Here is a 20,827-nt window from a genome sequence, read left to right as displayed (position 1 = left end):
ACACAAACACATACACACACATACACAAACACATACACACACAAGCACCCACGCATAAACACGCATGGGCTGCAGTGTGCGCTTACTATGAGAACTTAATTGTTTAATAACTTTTTTTATGGACGTACGATCTTCATGAAACTTTCAGATTATGATTATAACATGGATATGCATGTAATTGCCAAAGCACAAGTCTCTAGTATTTGAAATACGCTTTTTACAAAAGTGAGGGTGAGGGGGTGAATTTAAGGGTGGGGGGTTAATTTTAACAAAAACCGAAATTGTATAAATTTCATATAAGCATACATTAAAAATTTGGAGACTCTAGCTATAAAGGTGTAGAAGATATAATTTTATAACTGGTTTTCGATAAGGTTTTTTATCGATAAAAAAAGATCGGGATGAGTTATCGAATTTTAATGATAAACTTGATATGCGCGCTGTAATTACGGACATTTTAAAAAAAATTTGAAGTCTCTAGCTCTTATATCTTCTGAAATCGACGCGTTCATACATACGGACAGACGGACAGACGGACAGACGGACAGACGGACAGACGGACAGACGGACAGACGGACAGACAGACGGACAGGGCCAAATCAACTCAGCTCGTCACCCTGATCAAGAATATATATACTTTGTGGGGTCTGCCACGCCTCCTTCTCCCTGTTACATACATTTCAACAAAACCATTATACCCTGATTTCCCATTGAAAATGGGTTCAGGGTATAAAAAAAAAACAAACAAACATCATTCAATGGGGCAACATCAAATTCAGTTGGGTTCTCAGTGTTTGAGTGTGAGTTGAGTTGGGTTGGGTTCAGCTAGTTCTGTTTAGATTTCATTAGATAGAATAGAAGAACTCCAGCAGGAGTTGAGCTTCAGCTAGTTATAGGCCAGGTAAAAGCTTGACGAACCAAACCAAATTCAGTTTCTTAGAAATTGCCAAAAAAAAAAAAAAAAAAAAAAGAACCAAAATAAAATAGACACCAAATACAATAAAATAAGAACAAGTCCTGTGCAGCTGTTGAGCACTGGCAGCTGCTCAATCTATTGTGCTCTTAGCTTTTGATGTGAAGAATAGATGATAGAACAAAATATCGAATAGCTTAGGGAATAGATAGCTCACAAAACCTGAAACCTATTGAAAAAAAAATGAAATTAAAATTTGAATTCGCTTTTCTGACAGCTTTTGTCGGAACTCTTCACTTACACAATTCTTTGAGTTTGAAGAAAGGTAGAACATAAAATTATTCAAAAGTGACTCCCAGGCGAAAACGTCAAGGTATGTAGACTATAGATAAAAGGAAATGAAAACGAGCTCCATATTATTTTGTCCATCCTTCCCCCTACATACACACATCCTCACCAATTCGGATTCTCACATTCCAGGAGCTCTATACCATTCTGGAGAATCCTCAACTTTCTCAATTCTCTCGCTTTTCTAGCAGCTTGAGCGTATTTTCAAAGAAATAATTTGCATCGAGCATTTCAATGCATTTCGATGCACTAGTGTTTTCGTATATAGATCGGTCGGCGTTATCTGCAGGCCATATGTCCCCATTTTCTCAACGAATCGCAAACGCTGGCCGCAGCCCATGTAAACATGAATCATCGACGTCTGTCTCCGGCAGATGCGACTCCGGCAGCGGCTCCCATTTCTGGTTAGCTTACGTTACAAACTATATCTTACTATCTTACTATCTAAAGATATGTTTAGCCTGCATATTTCTTGTAGGCTTATAAATTCTTATCCCTTATCAACAAAGTTTTTTTTTTTTTTTTGTGCATTGTTTTTCGTTTATAGCTTTATATTCTTTTCCAAAATCCTTAAACAATAATCTTTTGCAACTTCTGAATCTCCTTTTTACTACTGGTTCTTTCTTCAAAGACTTAAAATTTTCACTGACTAAATTTACATCCTTTTAGATTTCTTTGATTTTGTCAGTTCCTTATGAATTTCATTTCTCTTTCTCCAAGTTCCACGTATTATTTTATAACCCTTTTAAAAACTGTAAAATCTAAGCTTCTCACTTAGATAAGCTAACTTCTGCAGTACTCATAAAGAGTTATCTGCGAACTTAATAGTTTTATATTAATTACCAAATTACATTTGCTCAAAAATAGCTTAAGTAGTTTGTATTATTTATATAGTAAAATACTTTGTAATTTTCATATTGCTTCCTCATTTCATTGCAACTTTTTCTATTTATCTATATAGTTTGGCATATCTCATTTTTGTTGCTATACAAGTTAAATAGACTTTACAACATAAAAAAATCTTGTTCCTTGCATCGTTAATTGCGCCTGTCTTTCTCTCTCTCTCTCTCTCTCTCTCTCTCTCTCTCTCTCTGCTCCCGCTTCCCATCTCCTTCTTACTATCTCTGTCTATGCGAGTGTATGTGTGTGGGCGCCAAGATGTCAAAGTCGCGTTCTGGGCCTTCGCATTAGCATGCGCCGTGGCAAAGTCAGAGGCGTCTGCCCAATCGCAGGCTCGCAGCGAGCCAAGCGCATTGCGCAACGCGAGACAGACAGCTGTAGGGGCGTGGCAGAGGGGAGGAGAGGAGCAGTTGTGGAGAAAAGTTGGCAAAGAAATTGCAATTTATTATAATTTAATCTAGAATAGAAAATGAAATAGACTGCGGCTGTTGCATACATTGTTGCCAGCGACTGCGGCCTTTTTATCTACCGTTAGGCGCTGCCAGTGTCAATAACACTGAATGTGTGGGAAGCTGAGAGACGTAGAGAGATTGCTTGAAAGTGTGTGTGTCTGTATGTGTGTCTATGTGTGTCTACACGTGCGTACGCGGAGGCTTTGCTGTCAACTGTTTGGCCAGCTCCAATGCAATGGAGGGCAATGGCAAAGGCAGCTGCAAATGTCACAGTTGACAATCAAAGTGGACAGTCACAGGGAACTGTCACAGTGATCAGGCACACTGCACAGGCACAGTGATCAGGCACACTGCACAGGCACAGTGGACATTCACAGTGATCAGTCACAGTGGATACTCACAGCTGAAAGTCACAGTGGACAAATGTCACAGTTGACAATCACAGTGGATAGTCACAGTTGAAAGTCACAGTGAAATGTCACAGTGATTAATCACAGTGGACAATCACAGTTGAAAGTGACAGTGAACTATCACGCTGGAGAGTCACAGTGGAAAATCACAGTGATCAGTCACAGTCATAGTCACAGTCACTGACAGTCGATGGTCACACGATAGTCACGAGCACAGTTACAGCACGGCACATAGTTGCCAGTTCACAGTCACAGCCAAGCATTATCACTGTCCCAGTCACAGCTGTTGATTCTCGATCACAGTTCGCAGTGACGATCACTCTCATAATCGTAGTCACAGTTGACATCGCTCCTTCTGATTGAAGGGTTTACTGATAAATGTCCGAGCAAAAATACAAATATTTGCAATCACAGTCACAGTTCACGTTTACAGTTACACTCAACAGTTCTTATCACTGCTAGAGCTCACATTTTGCAATCATACTCCCACTTATAGTTGACTGACATGCTCACAGTCGTATTTCACGCTCACAGGCGCAGTCACAGTTCTCAGTCACGATCACCATAAGAGTCGCAGTCGCAGTTGACGTCGCTGCCTGCGGTTGAACTGTTGCATGGCTTTTGTTGTTGCTTTTGTTATTGCGGCTGCTGCTGCTTAGCAAACGAATAAAAATTAATTCAAAAATAAATTATTGTCATTGTCATTGTTGTTATGGTTTTTGTTGTTGTTGCTGTTGCTGTTGTTGCAAGCTATATTAGTTTAAATTGCGGTTGCAGCAGCAGCAGCAGCAGCAGCGGCGGCAGCGGCAGCTGTCAGCTTTTTATTGTTGTTTGCCGACATAGTTGACGCTGTCGCTTGAGTGCATTCACTTCTATTGCATTGTGTGACCTTTGCTACGCTGCGCAAGTTCAAGCCAAATGAACGTTCTTGAACTTAGCCAAACATTAATATAATGAGCAGCCGCACCGTCTTATTATTATTATCGTCATTATTAACAAGAATTCACATAGTTTTGCATTTTAAGTGCGCAAAAAAGGAGAAGTAAATAAATCAATAGTTGAGCTAAACACATGGCGTATACGCAATATGTAAATGCATTGCGCATACGCCCAGATGGCCGTGGCGATAGTTCAAGCAAATATTTGTAACAAAAAAAAAAAATAAATAAATAAAACAATCATAAAAAAATATGCAAATGTTCCTATTCAGTCTATGTGCTTTAAAAAATAAATTTAAAAATTCTAATTTAAATCAGACGTACTTAATAAATGTCGAATTGCTATGAAATTACCTGAGGAGAAGAAGTACCTGAGGTAAATGCATGACAAACCACACACAGAGTCAAAGCTTCTCATTTATGTACATCTCTTTGTGACATTTCCCACAAATGAGGCATGAACAAGGCTGCTTGCAACATGTTGCATAAGAGCCAAAACCGCGCACATAAAACGTGCATCTAATAAACCATTTGTTGTTGCTATGTTTTGAACGCATTAAATCATAAAAATGGCCGTATGAATTTTGAGGAAGCCAACGCGAAACAGGCCGAAGCATTTGAGTAAATGCTTTTGGCTTTTTCCGAGTGTGCGTGTGTGTGTTGACAGTAGGCCAACATAAATAAATAAAATTGTACCGACTGCAGCACAAAGCACAAAGCACAAGGCACAAAGCGAAAACAAATGCGGTAAGCATTTTTGGCTCTTGAAGCGCCTCGCAGCATCAAATCAAGCATTTTATGAGTTGCAGTTTCACCCTCTCTCCCTCTTGCTCTCACTCTCTGTCTTTCAGCTTATCATATATTGGAGTATATTGGTTTTGTGGCAAAATTTCTGCATATCTACGTAGATGTACATATGTAGATTGTATGAAGCTGAACTTGGCTCTAGATGGGGAATGTAGTAATGGCAATTATTATATTATATAGTGGATATATTTATTCAAGAATGTATTAGATGATACTACATTAGAGAATCTTAACATAGTTGTAGAAAAAAAGAAATATTTCCTATCAAAAAAAGTTTTTTAGACGAGTATTAAGAAGTCGTTTGTATGCAACCGCACTGTTCTCAGCTCTGGCTGTGCTTTTATTTCCCATGTTGCAGCAGCTAAATGGACTCACACACACACACACGCTCTAAGAGCTATTACATTAAGATCAACAGAAACGCCAACAACAAACAAAAATAATCCAAAATCATCCAAAATAACAGAAACCAAAAAAAAAAAAAAAAAAAACGAAAAAGGCGGCTAATAACCTTAAGTTGCTTTTGCTAAGAGTATTTTTTCGAGTTGAGAGCAGAAAAGTTTGTGTATGCATACACTGAAAAAATTTAGTTTCACATATATTCAAAAAAAAAAAAAAAAAAAAAAAATAAATAAAAATAAATAAATAAATAAAATAAAAATAAATAAATAAATTAAATAAATAAATAAATAAATAAATAAATAAATAAATAAATAAATAAATAAATAAATAAAATAAATAAATAAATTGAAGTTAACTAAATGAAAGAATGAAAATGAAATTAAAAATATAGTTAAATAATAATAATAATAATAAAGAAATAGATAACAAAAAATTAGTAAAAAAGCATACAAAATAAAAATTTATAAGATATAAACATATCATGCATTATAATAAATGCATAAATTGAATTTATTAAAAATACATATATATATAATTTATATTAATAAACCATTTTTCTAGATATTTTTCAATTTTTGTTTCATTTATTGAATGGTTTTACTTCTTTTATATATTTAAGGATCAAATAAAAAATTATCAATTGAAAATAATACTTGTATGATTTGAAAAATATTAAAAAAATTGTAGTTCATCAAATATACGGCTTTCTTTGCTTTAACCACTCATTGCCGCACTTAAATTTCTCTCAGTGTAATCGCGTGTATAACATTAACTGCTTCCAAGACATGGGACGTGTGTGTAGCCAAATGATGGGGAAAAGGCATTTCAAGTATGTGTGTGCGTGTGAGTGTAAGTGTGTGTGTGTATGTGTGTGTCTTTGCTGTTGCTGCTGCTGTTAGCCGGCTGTTGTTGCTGTTGCCACGGTCGCTGCCGCTGCCACTGCCGCTGCCACTGCCGCTGCCTTTGCTGCTGCGGTTGCTGCGGCAGCGTCTTTCACATGGGGTTTTCGAGAAACCTATAGACCTACATTTTAAACAAATTGCGTTTTTTTCTCCTTTTTATGTGTGTGTGTGTGTGTGTGTGTGTGTGTTGTTTGTGATGTGATCAACAATTTTTTTTTGTTTTCGTTTTGTTTTTCTTTTGCTGTTAGCCGTTGTTGTTGTTGTTGTTGTCTGTTTTCATTATTTGGCTGCGTTGGGGTTTTCTTCCAAGAAGCAGCGACTGCAGCAGATGAAACAGAAGAAGCAAATAATGATGAAGTTAATGATGATTGCAAGAGGAGTCAGTCAGTAAGTCAGTCAGTCAGTCAGTCAGTCAGTTAGTATGGCAACGGTTTGAGCTGTATCTTGTTTAAGCTGCTTCTCTCTCTGCCTCTCCCTCTTCCTCTCTATCTCTCTTTCTCTCGGTCGATCTGTCTCTCCTCGCTTCTAATCGCGGTTTGTTGTTTCTGCATCATCATCAGCTTTGTGTTTTATTGTTATTGTTGTTGCCTTTTGACGACTGCGTCATCATCAGCGCTGATCGCTCTCCTGTTTTGCGCTCTGCCTCTGCCCTCTGCCGCTCTCTGTGTATCTTTCTCTCTCTCTCTCTTTCTGTCTCTCTCACTCTCTGCCGCTGCTGCTGTCTTTAATGCGTCTGTGTCTCTACGCTTGCGGCAGTGGGTCTTCACTTTCGCCAATTCTGAGCTACACTTGGCAGGTTCAATGGCCGCTGCGCTGGCAGCCGGCGTCGACGCAGCCGCAGTCAGCGCTGGCAGCGAGCGCCATTCGCACGTTTTCGACGCCTGTTTAAAGCTATTTTCTTTTTGTTGCTGTTGCTGTTGTTGTAGTTGTCGTTGTCGTTGCCTTTTGCGCTGCGTCTCTGTCAGCAAACGTCATTTGCTCATTTCATCATTTGCTCATTTCATTTGTTTATTTGTTTGCGTTTGTCAAGCGTTTCATTTCATCGCGTTCCGCGTTTCGATTGTTGTTGTTGCTGCTGCTGCTGTTGCTGTTGTTGCTGTTGATATTGCTCAATTCCTAACTCTGCTACACCTTCTTTCTTCGCTTCTTTTTCTCTCCCGTTGGCAACAATTTTATTGACACATTGTCGCCAAGGTATATCAAGGTGTATGCAAAATAGTATCCCAAGTCTGCCAAGCTTTTGCCTTTTAATGTCTCACAGAAATGACTGCGTGAGTCAGATGCACTTCAGTGCATCATCTCCTACTTGATCTGATGAAGTAGCTGGGATTAGGATACTCGTACATATAGTTAAAGCAGTGTGATGGGCCATATGAAAAAAATGATTAGAAATTAATCACAATACAAACTCAAAAACTTAAACCGCATTACTTCCATTTTGATAACCCAAATAGCCATCAAAACGCTAAAATGCCAGCAAGCCTAGAGCCAAGAAAAGTTCAATGAACTAAATTGAAAAGCTTCCTAATTGAAGCTCAGGCCTAATAAACACTTTAGCTCTCTTCAATCAAACTTGTTAAATGTCGCGAATTATAAAACTATGTAATAATCGACTCGAAACGCCTAAAAACAAAAATACGAATAAAAACAAAAACAAAAACTGTAGATGCGAAACCCTCAATTAGACTTGTGGATGGAAAAGGGGGGGAAAAGACTTGAAGAAACTTGTGGAGTGATATAATAACACGAATTAAGCTCATATTTGGAACGTCATAAAAACCGCCCACAGAACTAGCGATCTAAAGACTATGTTTAAGCTGCTCTCATGACAAGTTGCGTTCAATTGGCTAATTGGTTAATGATTGGATAGCTACCAAAATAAAGATAAAGACCATATATATATAGATGTATATTTAAATTTTTACTCATAGTGGAGGTAGTAAGTAAGTAATTATCATTACAAGCGCTTTTCCTGATTATGTTAGAATTTGTTTTGAATTCTTACAATTTTCTTTTCGTATTCCATAAGCACTAGCTGCAAGGCTGAATTTAGACATAGATATGGTAAAGTATTGTAGATATATATATTTAGATACTCGATAATGTACCCCAGAGACAAGGCCATGTGCTTTATTGTTGTTGTTTCTCAAGATTTCACAGAAAATATCGACAAATCGTTACAAAGTTGCATTGCAATTAGAAATATGATTTGGGTTACTCTATCCTATCTCTCTCTCACTATCTCTCTCTCTCTCTGTCGTTGCTTTTCTCCACCTTTCGCCCATTGTTTATGACACTTGGCTGCCTTTATTTTTCCGCAGTCAAAGACATTTTTGTCGTCGACTTTTTCCCCAAGTTTCACTGAGTTTTCTTTTCGTTGTTGCTGCTGTTGTAGTTGTTATTGCCTTAGTGTGGGTCGCATCTGTATAAACAGACTGATTATCACTTCTTCTCCTTCTCTGCGCCACCTCCTTATTATTGTTGTTGTTGTTGCTGTTGTTATCATCTCAGTCAGTTGACAGTGCTTGAAATGCCAAATGAATTACGCGCATTATTTCTTCCCATTTCTCCTCTGATAATAGAGATAAGATTAGCTCTGGGAAGTGAACTATGCGCACAGCATTCAATTATATATGTCAAGTATCTTTACAGACGATTGCGTCTGCATATACCCTATATATTCATGTTCGATATATGACTGCTTCCCGATGTATGATGGCTTCCCCCTCCTTAGCCTGACTCTTGAGTGTTTCGTTTGAGTATAAATATATAGTAATATAGTATAAATATATGTAACTACTGTAATAGTAATCATTGTCTTTAGTATCTAATTCTCTTAGCTATGCTAAATTAACGACTTAACATATTTTTTTTTTATTTATTATTGGTTTTTGTTTTGTTTTGGCTGTTTACTTCCGCTGCACTCAAATGCAGTTTCAATATTTGCGCAACTAATTTGCACATGAGCTTTGTTTGAATGCCCTACGGGCAAGGTATAAGCCTTTTGTTGTCTATATGACTATGGATACGAGAGACAGGAGATATGGGATTGGAGATTAGAGATACATAGGAGAAATCCGTATCAAATACGTACAGGAACTTTTGCAGATTCAATCAGAAACACCTGTTTGAAAGGGTATCTCGCATTCGGTATAAACTCTCCATTGCTTGCTTTACTTTAGGCTTTTCGTTATTGCTTTTTAATTGTTTTGTTGTTGTATTTGCATAATGGATATTTAGCTGTTCAGCTTTTGTGATGTAATTTGTTTGGAGCTCTCGAGTCGAGTCTAGTCGAGTCGAGTCTTTTCTCAACTAGAGTTCACGTCTCTAGCTACAGCTGGATCTCTGTGACATATTATACTATATGAATATATACATGTGCCGATAGTCAGCTTTATAGCCGACCCAGTTGCAATGACACTTTCAAAGCCTGCAATTAGATGCTTCACTATTGAGGCATATTTAATGCCAATGCATCGAATGCATTTTGTGGCTTTCACGTGACATTTTTGCTTCTTCTCCATCTTTATTTATTTATTTTTTTTTTTTGCATAGTTCATAAAGATCTCACACACGGAGAAAGTGCGTAGAACAGCAACAACATCCACTGACAGTGTATTTAAATATGTATACTTGTGTGTGTTTGTGTGTGTATGAGACTGGCAACTGTGTCAATTAATATGCTAAATTATACACATAGACAAACTGATGGCCCACTTGGACGCTGCCAATCAATTGCAGAAAAAGAAGAAGAAGAAAAAACTAGGAAGCATAATTCCCAGCTAACTAATTACCACACAATGTGACGTGAAAGTTCGTGAAACTGTGCAAGAAGAAAAAAAAAAAAAAAAATGAGAAGAAAGCGCTGCAAATTTATGAACTTCCTCTCGCTGCTAATGTCAACAGCAGTCCACGCCCCTGGCTGACTGCTTGACTGCCTGGCTGCCACGCCCCATTCCCCCACCTTCGATTCAATTACGTACGCGCTTATATAATGTAATCTAGTGTAATCTTAGTCAAAAGTTGGTCAACTCTGAAAGTAGTTGGTTGACTTTTTTCTTCAGCTCCCAGCTGTCAGTTCTCAGCTCTCAGTTCTCAATTCTCAGTTTTGCCTGCCTGCCTGCCTGCCTGCCTGGCCTGTTTGCTTTCTAAGCCACCTTTCGAATTCAATTTGGAGAGAAAGAAAGAAAGAACAAAAACGCAGAGCAACACCCACTCAGAACAGCCAAGAACTGGAAGTGATATAAATATGTATATATACCCTATGTCGTAGATGTATGTTTGTGTGCGAGTCAGAATCTCTCTTGTGCAGATGCATAAATTACGTATACGACTCGCAGGCGCCAGCCACAGCTTGGGCAGAGCCTTGCGCAAATTGTCAAATGGAAAGCATTAGAAAAGGTGTTTCCTTTACAGTGACAAACACTTACATACCCTATATTTGCAAACATACCTGACTAGAAGGTACTGTGAATCCTGTACAGCGCTGCAGTCCCAATCCCTCAATGCTGTATTATTCATACATAGATCATAAATTTATTAATTTAGATTGATAATACGGTACTGGACTGGATTGGCCAGAAAAATGTATGTTTGATTATTAGAAAGCCAATCAGAAAAACAAATATTGAATAAGATTGTAATAAAATTAAAATACCTCAGCTTCAATTTGAATTCCTCTAATAAAAAAATCAAAAAGCATTGCAAATGTTTCTACTGATACGTAAATACCCTGTAAAGTTGACTTAATTAACGTAACCCAATTTAAAATTGCCTTAGTCATTTTGCTAATTATAAAAATGTAACATCAATGCAATGACAGACTTTTGCATACCCTGTAAATAGGGTTATTTAAATGGTTATATAAATACTTTGCATATATCTTATATACATAAAAAGCGAGCGAATCGACGATTTCATTTTGGCTTCTAGACTTTGACCTTGGTGGGCTCACGCCGGGGCTTGCATTAATTGAGGGCCTTGAATAGTGCGGAACGCAAAATAAGTGTGCTTAAGCATAATGTATATAGTTCACAGCATACCCTTGAATATCCTCTAGCAGACGGAACACCCTTCAAAATAATTCAGGCTATCGAAAGAAGAAACAACAAATTTGCATAGTCGAGGCAACAAATTAAGTCGGTCATAAATAACAAATCAAAAAAAAAAAAAAAAAAAAAAAAAAAAAAATAAAAAAAAAAAAAAAAAAAAACAAGAATTAAAAAAAAAGGAAAAAGAAATGACCAAAGCAAACACAAAAGAATTGGGTCAGTAACACAGGCCAAAAAGAAAGAAAAAATAAAAAATATACGCAATTGAGCATAGAAATGAAATGAAATGAAAGACAAAGACGAAAGACAAATAAGAACAAGAAATCAAAGAATACTATATAGTCATATATGTATATATGTTCCGCATTTGTCAATTTGTTTAGGAAGCTACACAAATATTAATTAAAAGCAGCTGAGCGAAAAAAAAAACGAAACAAAAATACACATAAGTAAATAAAAACATCAAATAAATTGCACAAATTTTTTATAGACAAAAACAAATAAAAATGCGCCAAAACAAGAACAAAAAATAAAAAAATACAACTAATTGGTGACCCAATTCTTTTGTCAGGCAACAACTCTATAAGCATTAAAATATTCGGAATAAAAAATGCAAACAAATAAATACATACTAAAATAGACAAAAAATAGAGAAAAAGGCCTAAAAATTTAAAAAAAAAAAAAGAGAAAAAAAAAACAAAATAAATAAAAGAAGCTGTCAATGAACTCTGCAAGCCCTTCACATACAGACTCAGGCACACTTACATAGGTAGACTTGGTCAACTTGTTTAATATCGGTCAATGTATTCAACATTAAAAAAAAAAAAATTAAATAAAATTAAAAAAATAAAGAATAAAAACGCGATAAGAATTTCAAAAACTTGTGCTTTTGATTGCGTGCGCTTAGCTGTGTGTGTGTGTGTGTGCATGTCCATATGCAATGCCAAACTTTCACGTAATTTTTGCGCATTTTTTGTTTTGTCTTTAGCTTACCTTCTTTCTCTCTCTCTCTCTCTCTCTTTCTCTCTCTCTTTCTCTCTCTCTTTCTCTCTCTCTTTCTCTCTCTCTTTCTCTCTCTCTCTCTCTGTGTTTTGTGTATGCGTGCGTGCGAATTATATTATTTTCGCCGTCTGTTTTGCTGTTGTAAAAAGTCAACAACCTTTGGCGTATACAAGAAGCGCCAGACTTACGGCTTTGCTCCTCGCACTCTCTTGCAGTAGCTCAATGCCAGAGCTACGCCATGCTCCCCTCCGAATCCCTTCCTCAACACGCCCGCCATCTATATCTTCCACTTCCTCTCGCTCTGTCTCCCTTTCTCTCTCTCGCTCTCTCGCTCTGTTTCGCTCAAGCCCAGCTTAGTTGCCCATTAAGCATAGTAGCTCCCTTTAACAACAACTAGAAAGCTGTTTGCCTTAGTGGCCTTAATCAACATCAGTTGTAGCTCGCTTATTGTTGCTGTTGCTGCTGTTGTTGTTGTTGTTTCCTCTCATTTGTTAATTACGTAAATTATAAAGTTTTTTTGTTTGGTTATTATATAGCTGGGCATTATAGTGTCATGTTTGTTTTTGAAATTGATATATTTCCCTATGGTACATTTTTTATGGATTATATAAGCTTGATGAGAGCTGTTTAAGTTGTAATCAAATAAAGCTTGGCTTAATTTGTAATGTACGTGCCGTAAATTATATATTATTATACAAGTTGTTTTTTTTTTTTTTTTTTTTTTTTTTTAAGAAGTATAAGTATTTTTAAAATTTTACATATATTATGTTTATTTATTCTTTACGTAACATAATTTCATTTTTTTTTTATTTAAAATTACTTATGTTTTTCTATTTATTTCGAATTAATTTCACATTTTTATTTATTTTCTTGCCAAATAATTTTGGTTTTATTTTATTCTAATTTACTGACGACATGTATGTTGTTTTAGCTTAGTTTCTAGCTTTAGAGTTGATTATGCATTTGTAAAGCTTATTTTGTTTTTGTTCGGTTTTTTATTTGTGTGTGAGAGCGGAGGAGGGGTTGTGGAAGCTGTCATCTCCTCATCGTTTTCGCTGGATGGACGCTCTAATGACGTCTATCAAATAGAAATTGAATGCTTTAAGTTTATGTTGCTTAGTTTGGATACTTTCCAAAATGGGCGTGGCTAATAGATATACCATATTTATTTGGCATGCCCAACGAACGATCCAATCCTCTCTCATTTATCAAGTTTCGTTAATTTACCAGGAATATTTCGAATAGGAGCTCAATTACGAACCCCTCGAAGGTCGACGCTCGAGCGCCCGATAACCTTGCGAATGTGCTGGCTGAGCTCTTTTTCTTTAGCATTGGCACACTCATCATGAAATTCCTCGTGCTGACCCACTAAACTGGAACGTGGCTCAGGTGGCACGCCTCGCCCCAAAAATAACTGCAAAATATGCACTTTTTCCACTGCTTTTTCATGCTAGAACAAACAACAACAACAACGATCAGTTAAGAGCGCTGACAAACACGTGACAGCTTGGAAAGAAAACAAAACGAAAACAAAACAAAAACAAAAATACGAAAATAGAAAAATAAATATATATTTTTTTGGTAATAAATTTACTTGGCCTTAAAAACTCCATTGGTACTTCGTTTTTTTACTCGGTATTTTACTTTCTTTCAATTTGTAATCGACATTTCTCGAACAAAAATTGAAATTTGCTAAGCTCCGACTGAGCGGGGCTATGTGCTGGAGCTCACGTAGGCGGCTTTGGAATAGACTTCCCTCCAAGTCTATGACTGTATGTTTATGGACGACTTAACGGTGGGGGAAGTCCATATAAGTACTTGTCAGCACCATAAAGAAGTAATTATTCAAATCTTATACGATCTTACATACGATCTACGGATCTGGCAAACGATCAAATTCGTTCAAGGTCATTGGCTGGATATTCGCAGTAGATTGAGATTGTTTGGGAACTTTTTTGAACATCGATCTTTAGTCTGTTTGATCAAAGTGTTTCTTTATTTTAGGCGCAAAATTTTTATTTTTTATTTTTTCAATTCTACCTATTTCATTCTTAGATATGACAAACAAATCTAAATAAGTAGTCGCAGTATTACTTATGATTGGAAATGAACTTCGTGTTGTTCCATCACTCTTCAGTTGATGTATTCGACATTATCACAATAATTGATGAACGGATAAGATCTTGAGGATAAGAACTGCTTAGAATGTCATATATCATATATGTATGCATGTTTGATTGTGCTGATTGTTCAGGCGCATATCAGACATTTCAGACCCGGACATTGCAATTGTTGTTATGCATGTATATAGGCTGACTTCTAGGCGGACTGTGGCAGATGGATGGTGGTAGAGAGAGGGAGAGAGAGGGAAGGAATCCGAGGTATAGAGGTATAGGCATAGCTGCGCATTCATCAGATACTTTGCATGCGCATGCAACATGTATGTACATGTGTGTCCGTGTGTGTGTGTGTGTGATTGTGCGTGTGTGTACGTGCGTATATGCTTTGTTTGACGCTGTTGTCTCTGGCTGACTGCATTGACCCCCACTTGGGGCCTGTGCTTGACGTTGCTTTTGTTGTTGTTCTTGTTGCTAGTGTTGTTGTTGTTGTTATGGTTGTTGTTGGTATTGCCGTCTCATACACACGCACATTGCGGTTCATTGCACTCTCTATTTACTTTGGCTTCCCATTTCGAGCATTTACATTGGCTATTTGTTGTTGTAGAATTTTAAACATTCGATTCAATTTTTGAAATGGCTCTACGCTCAAGAGGATGCCATTGATGTTTATCTGTGATATTTAAACGATAAATGTGTTCTTGAGGATTATATGCGAGTGTATTAGGGGTAAAAGCTGAAGTTGTTATAATATGCAAATATGCTTTGAGAAAGGTTAAAATGAAAAGTATTAGCCATATACACTCTATCTAAGAGAGAATAGCTTTTATAGCTTTTATAATAATCTTCCTTAGAAGCTAAAAATCCGTAGATAAAAAAGAATCGAGATAATCACAAAGGCTCGCCAAGTGTAGAAGAAAACAAAACATATTCAAATTAATTTGATAGGTAGAAAAAAAAACAGCGCACACAAACAACAACAACAGGAGCAAAAGAGTCAGCCAGAGCTAAAGGGAGAAGGGGCGAGAAGAGAACAGAGGCTATTGACTCGCTATGGTACGGCTGGGCAGGCATTGGTATTGGTGCATGTTGGAGGAGTACGAAACAGAAGCATTGACCGAGCGTTGAGCCCAAAGGAAAACAGAGAGAACACACAGAGTGCGTGCGTACGTGTGGGAGAGCGACTGAGAGCGAGAGTGGGCGTAAGAGAGCGCGAGCGTGTGATAATGCGAAGCGATGCGATGCGATGCGTTCGTTGCTCGTCGCGCACACATGTGATATCGGCGATAACAGTTGACAGTGGAGAAGCGACCGTTGTGCTGCTATTGTGTTGCTGCTCTCCACATAAAGAAGTCAACCAACACACACACACACACACACGGACACACATACGCACTTTTATACAGAGGCTAACTGAACGCCCGCCTCGTAGCGCGCACACACAGATTTTACTTTTGCTTGGGGAGGGGTGCATTGACTTTTGTTTCTTTATACCCTACAGCCGAGGAGCGCATGAAAGGGGTATAATAAAGCTGTAAACATGTTTGATAACAATTGTTGAATTATTTTATATTGTATTTCTGTAACAAAGCGAGCTATATGTGATGGGAATAACTGTAATACAAGGCGAATTGAAGACAGATTTTTGATAATAATATTAAAATAAATTTAGCTAAGCTTATTTATTTCTTGTATTGTATTTGTATTTTTGTAGTTTATATATTAAATTATATTGCCTTTATGTTGCATATGTATCCGTACTGTTTTTACTGCCTACTTTTGGGCCACTTGCCATTCGACTGTTGATTACAGGGTAATCTGAAAAGCAAGCTCAGTTTAAATATGATTTATTTTTATGCATTTTTGGGGTATTGCTGATTTTCTCTTAATTTATTTGCAGAGTTTGTTAAACTTCCATCGCATTTTGTAACATGTATACAAGATAAATAAACATCACAATACTCTGATAAGCTTTAGATGGTTCTTTTATGGCGGAAATTATTTTCGGCATATGTGTATATCAAATAATATATATATTGAACATGGGGTACATGTTATTCTTTCTACGTAAATATAAATAAATAAATGTATAGTAAAAAATAAATAAATAAAAATAAATAAATAAATAAAAAATTTAATATTAATAAATAATTGTGCAAAAAAATTAAAAAATATGAATCTTAATCGTATATAGTATAATATTGATCTGAAATAAAACTAAACTTCAACTTATTTGATTTTTTTTAATCTTGCCTCTTTGCAGTACGGCTCAGGCGCCTTCGTTGACATTTCCTTTCATAAATGCTGCCAAGCAACAGCAGCAACAACTTCCTACAGCACAGCAGCAACAAGTACAGCAACAATTGCAACAGCAACAACAACCAACAATACAGTTAACGTTTCAGAATTTAAATGTGCTGCACAACGATCGCAAAATTCTTTCCGATGTGAGTGGATTAGTCAGGTAACAACAACAAAAGCAGAACAAACAAACAAACAAACAAACCTGTAAACAAACAACATAAATTGATAAGCTACTGAATCAGTGAGAAAACTAATAGCTCTCTTTATCCTCTCTCCATCTTTTTCGCTCTGCAGTCCTGGCGAGGTACTGGCTATCATGGGTCCTTCGGGCAGCGGCAAGACGACGCTGCTCGACTGCCTCAGCGGGCAGCGGCACTTTGATAGTGGCAGCGTCTACCTGAATCGCGAGCCCCTTTCCAAGCGTTGGCGTCGCAAAATTGGCTACGTGCTGCAGGAGGAGATCTTCTTCACGCAGCTAACGTTGCGCGAGACCGTCATGTATACGGCGATGCTGCGTCTACCGGAGAAGATGGCGCGTGTGGAGAAGCTGCGGCTGGTCGATCACATATTGGAGATGCTGGAACTCACCTGCTGTCAGCAGACCAAGTTTGGCGATTACCTCAATCGTGGTCTGTCGGGGGGCGAGAAGAAGCGTGCGAATATCGCATGCGAGCTCTTGACCAATCCGCTTCTAATGCTGCTTGATGTGAGTAAAAGTGAGAGTGGGAGATACGATATAAGAAACGATGCGATACGATTAAGGAAGAGATAATAGAGTACAGATATTGATATACTTGATGTAGATGAGTTGAAGAGCTACGATATACGATACGGTATTACTAATAATAAGTATATAAAGATGCTACGTGCAGAGAGCGATATGAGCTACGATATACTAGACACTGTACGACTGTAGATTTGAAAGTGAGCTACGATATACGATACTATATTGTGTGAACAGTTAGGGAAAGACGAAGAGATGAAAGATGATGCTTTGATGTTAGCTATTACCTAACGATATATGTATAAGAACTATTAGTAATACAATATACGGTAATGAGGGACAAGTTGCGATATAGCAAGGCCTATAGGCTTTAATAGCACATTCAATTAATGAAACTCTTCCCTCTTTTCTCCTTTGTTGCCATTTCAAGGAGCCCACCTCCGGGCTGGACAGCCACTCGGCCATATCGTTGATGAAGGTGCTGAAGCGGTACGCGCAGCTGGAGCAGAAGACGATTGTGATAAGCGTGCATCAGCCGTCGTCGCAGATGTTTCACATGTTCGACAAGCTGCTGCTGCTGCATCAAGGACGAACTGCGTACTTTGGCGAGGTGAACAATATCTACAGGCACTTCGAGAGCATTGGGGTGACCATCAAGGCGCACTACAATCCCGCAGACTTTGTGTGTAAGTAAGCGATTGACAGTAGAGATCTCTTTGGGCTAACTCAGCTCTTGCCTTGCAGTGGAGCAGCTGAAATCGCATCCGGATATACGTGAAAAGCTGTTTACAGCTGCCAGGGAGTCGCATGGCAACTACTTGAATCGCAACTGCATCAGCAATCCGGACAAGTCGAAGCAGCAGCAGGACACCATTCTGATCAACGACATCATCAACAACTACTACAATCAACGACACCATCAGCCTCATGACCTTCATCGTAATCATCACAATCGCAATCATCATCAGTATCACACTGCGAACGGGGGCTGCGAGGCCGACGAGGAGGCTGCTCAGCACTTGGTTTGGTCCGGCGCCGATTCGCAATCTAACTTCAGTTCCTGTGCCTCCAGCGACTGCCAATCTTACCGCGTGGGCAAAGGATCCGCTAACGACGACGACTGGCTCTCGTACCCAACACGTTTTTACACCCAATTCAGCGTCCTCTCGAGTCGCAATTTCAAGGAGGCCAAGCCGCGCATGTTGTCCAAGTTGAATTGGTTCCAAACAATCGGCTTGGCTCTGATGGCGGGCGCCATTTGGTTCCAGCTGCCGCGCACCGAGGAGTTCCTTCACGATCTGCAGGGCTGGATGTTCTTCTCGCAGACCTATTGGATGCTCTTTGCGCTCTTCGGCGCGCTCAATTCATGTGAGTGTTAGAGAAATGTCCTAGCTAAGTTCTTAATTAATTTGATTCAAGAATACTCCTATACCTGAATTACACTTTTATTTCGCATTTCATAATCGATATTATTGTTAATTTGTTTAGTTCCTTCGGAACGTGAGGTGATCAGCAAGGAGCGTCGCTCGGGCGCGTACCGGCTCTCTGCCTACTACTTGGCCAAAATGTGCGCGGAGCTGCCTTTGGTGATAACGCTGCCGACTGTCTACCTCATGATAAGCTATCCCATGCTGGGCTGCAGCAGGTAAGCTGGTGCGGCTGTTAATGCAATTGCAAATTAACTTATACTTGGTTTCCTCTGTACAGCTTGAAGCTCTTCTTTCTGATGCTCATCTTTTTGCTGTTGAATACGATTGTGGCGCAGAGCGTTGGCTTCTTCATTGGCGCCTGCTGCATGGACATGAATGTGAGCATCACGCTGAGCGCGCTCTACACGCTGGCCACACAGCTCTTCGGCGGCTATTTGTCGTCGCGCATTCCGGAAGGTCTCAGCTGGATACGTTACACGTCGATGATACACTATGCATACCAGAATATGCAGATTCTCGAGTTTCGCGAGGGACCGGCTATTAGGTAAGCGAAATCTCACTCAATTTCATTTGTTCAATCGTAATCGATTAACATATTTGAATGTCAATTGCAGCTGCGGATCGCCGAGCAGCTATGAGATATGCAAACAGCAGACAACCGAATTCATTCCATATGAGGAAATACTCAAAGCACAAAATTCAACATCTCCGCTCTGGCTGAATACGCTAATATTGATGATGTTCTTTCTGGTATTTCGGGGACTGGGCTATGCGGTATTACGGTATCTCCGCTGTCCACAAAAGTCGTGATATATATAGCTGACAACGAACCAGTGATACGTAATGATTAGTGTGTAGCCTTCTAAAAATCCTATAAACCTAAAAAACAAGAAGCCGAGAAAAAAACACTATCCACAAAATGTTTAACAAATTACAAACGTGCGCCAATTGTTGTGATTCAATATTAAAGCCACATTTATTATTAATTATTATCTACATTTAATTTATATACTTCTTTTATGTATATATACATATTTATGTATTTGGCAAACGGCAGGCGCTATACCCAAAATTTGTTGTTTGTTGCATTTTTGTAAACAGCAATTTTTGTTTTTGTTTTATGCATTTTTAATTGTTAGCCATTTACCTTAAATCTTATTATTATCCAATTATTATTATTATCATAGTTATTATAATTATTATGTTGCTGCTAAAAGGAAAAAATATTTGAGAATTTTGTTTTAATTTACGTTTTAAATCCAAAATCAATACAATTTAAAGAGCCCATATAATGTAATTCTATATAACTATGTATACATAATTATTATTGCATATCGCCCATATTGTACTATGTCTATATATACATTATCTATATTCTAGAAATTTTTGTAGATTTTTTGCAAATTTTTTCACTTGGGAAAAACACTGTGATTTAGTATGCTAGTTTTTTAATTAGTTTTAAGTTGGCTGCCGAGAAAACCATGTAAATCATGCAACCACACACACACAACAAAAAATTGTAATGTTGCATTACGTTTACATTAACTAATTATATGTAATTAAATCTATTTAAAATAACATACATGAAAAATATGCCGAAAAGTAACGTACGCATTTGAAATTATTTGAATGGCTAGTGGCGATAATTTGAGCAATCGAATTGACAGCTTTGAGCTGTCTTCAAGCAAACTTGTGTAATTGGATTTTAGTGTGCTTTTGTTGAGCACAGAGCATGCCTTATGGTCAGGCAGTTCGCGCAACTTAACGAGGAATTATTTACAAACCTCAATGTGACTTAAACAACTGTTATTGTATACATTTTCAAGACGCAGTTCAATTTTTTTGAATTCGTAGTAATCGATTAGCTTGTCATTTCTTCTGGGTCCAGTATAAATTGGTTATTCAGCCCTGGCAAAGCAGATGACTCAATGGCGTGCTTTTGAAAAAATTTTATAGGTGACATAGCTGTCAGCTTTTGTTGTGTGTATGTTTTGTAAGCATTTGTGTATGTGTGAGCAGAAGCAAGCATACTTTCAGTAGGCAACTTAACGAAGAATTATTTGGCGCGCCAGTTTGCTGTTGTTTAAATAATTTGTATTAACTGCGCTACACTCCAAGTCTATTTTA

At 37.8% G+C, this 20,827-nt stretch overlaps 1 protein-coding gene across 3 annotated transcripts in view; it reads left to right on the top strand.

Annotated features, from left to right (window-relative positions):
• The window catches only part of E23 (ABC transporter G family member E23), a 28,691-nt gene extending 8,385 nt beyond the window's left edge, over nt 1-20,306 (top strand). For all 3 annotated transcript variants that reach the window (XM_089465447.1, XM_018003227.2, XM_089465446.1), the window contains exons 3-9: nt 16,506-16,706; nt 16,841-17,252; nt 17,701-17,956; nt 18,015-18,638; nt 18,759-18,915; nt 18,978-19,244; nt 19,315-20,306. In XM_089465447.1, the coding sequence (XP_089321573.1) occupies nt 16,506-16,706; nt 16,841-17,252; nt 17,701-17,956; nt 18,015-18,638; nt 18,759-18,915; nt 18,978-19,244; nt 19,315-19,510 (2,113 nt within the window). In that variant the 3' untranslated portion in view covers nt 19,511-20,306. The remainder of the gene's footprint in view (nt 1-16,505; nt 16,707-16,840; nt 17,253-17,700; nt 17,957-18,014; nt 18,639-18,758; nt 18,916-18,977; nt 19,245-19,314) is intronic.
• Nucleotides 20,307-20,827: the final 521 nt, after the last annotated feature.

Source organism: Drosophila arizonae, chromosome 3 (assembly GCF_054131065.1).
Source record: "Drosophila arizonae isolate 15081-1271.41 chromosome 3, UAZ_ARI_1.0, whole genome shotgun sequence".
In the NCBI taxonomy this organism is placed as follows: domain Eukaryota; kingdom Metazoa; phylum Arthropoda; class Insecta; order Diptera; family Drosophilidae; genus Drosophila; species Drosophila arizonae.
The sequence above is the reverse complement of the archived record's forward strand: the minus strand, read 5'-3'. Positions and strand labels throughout refer to the sequence as shown.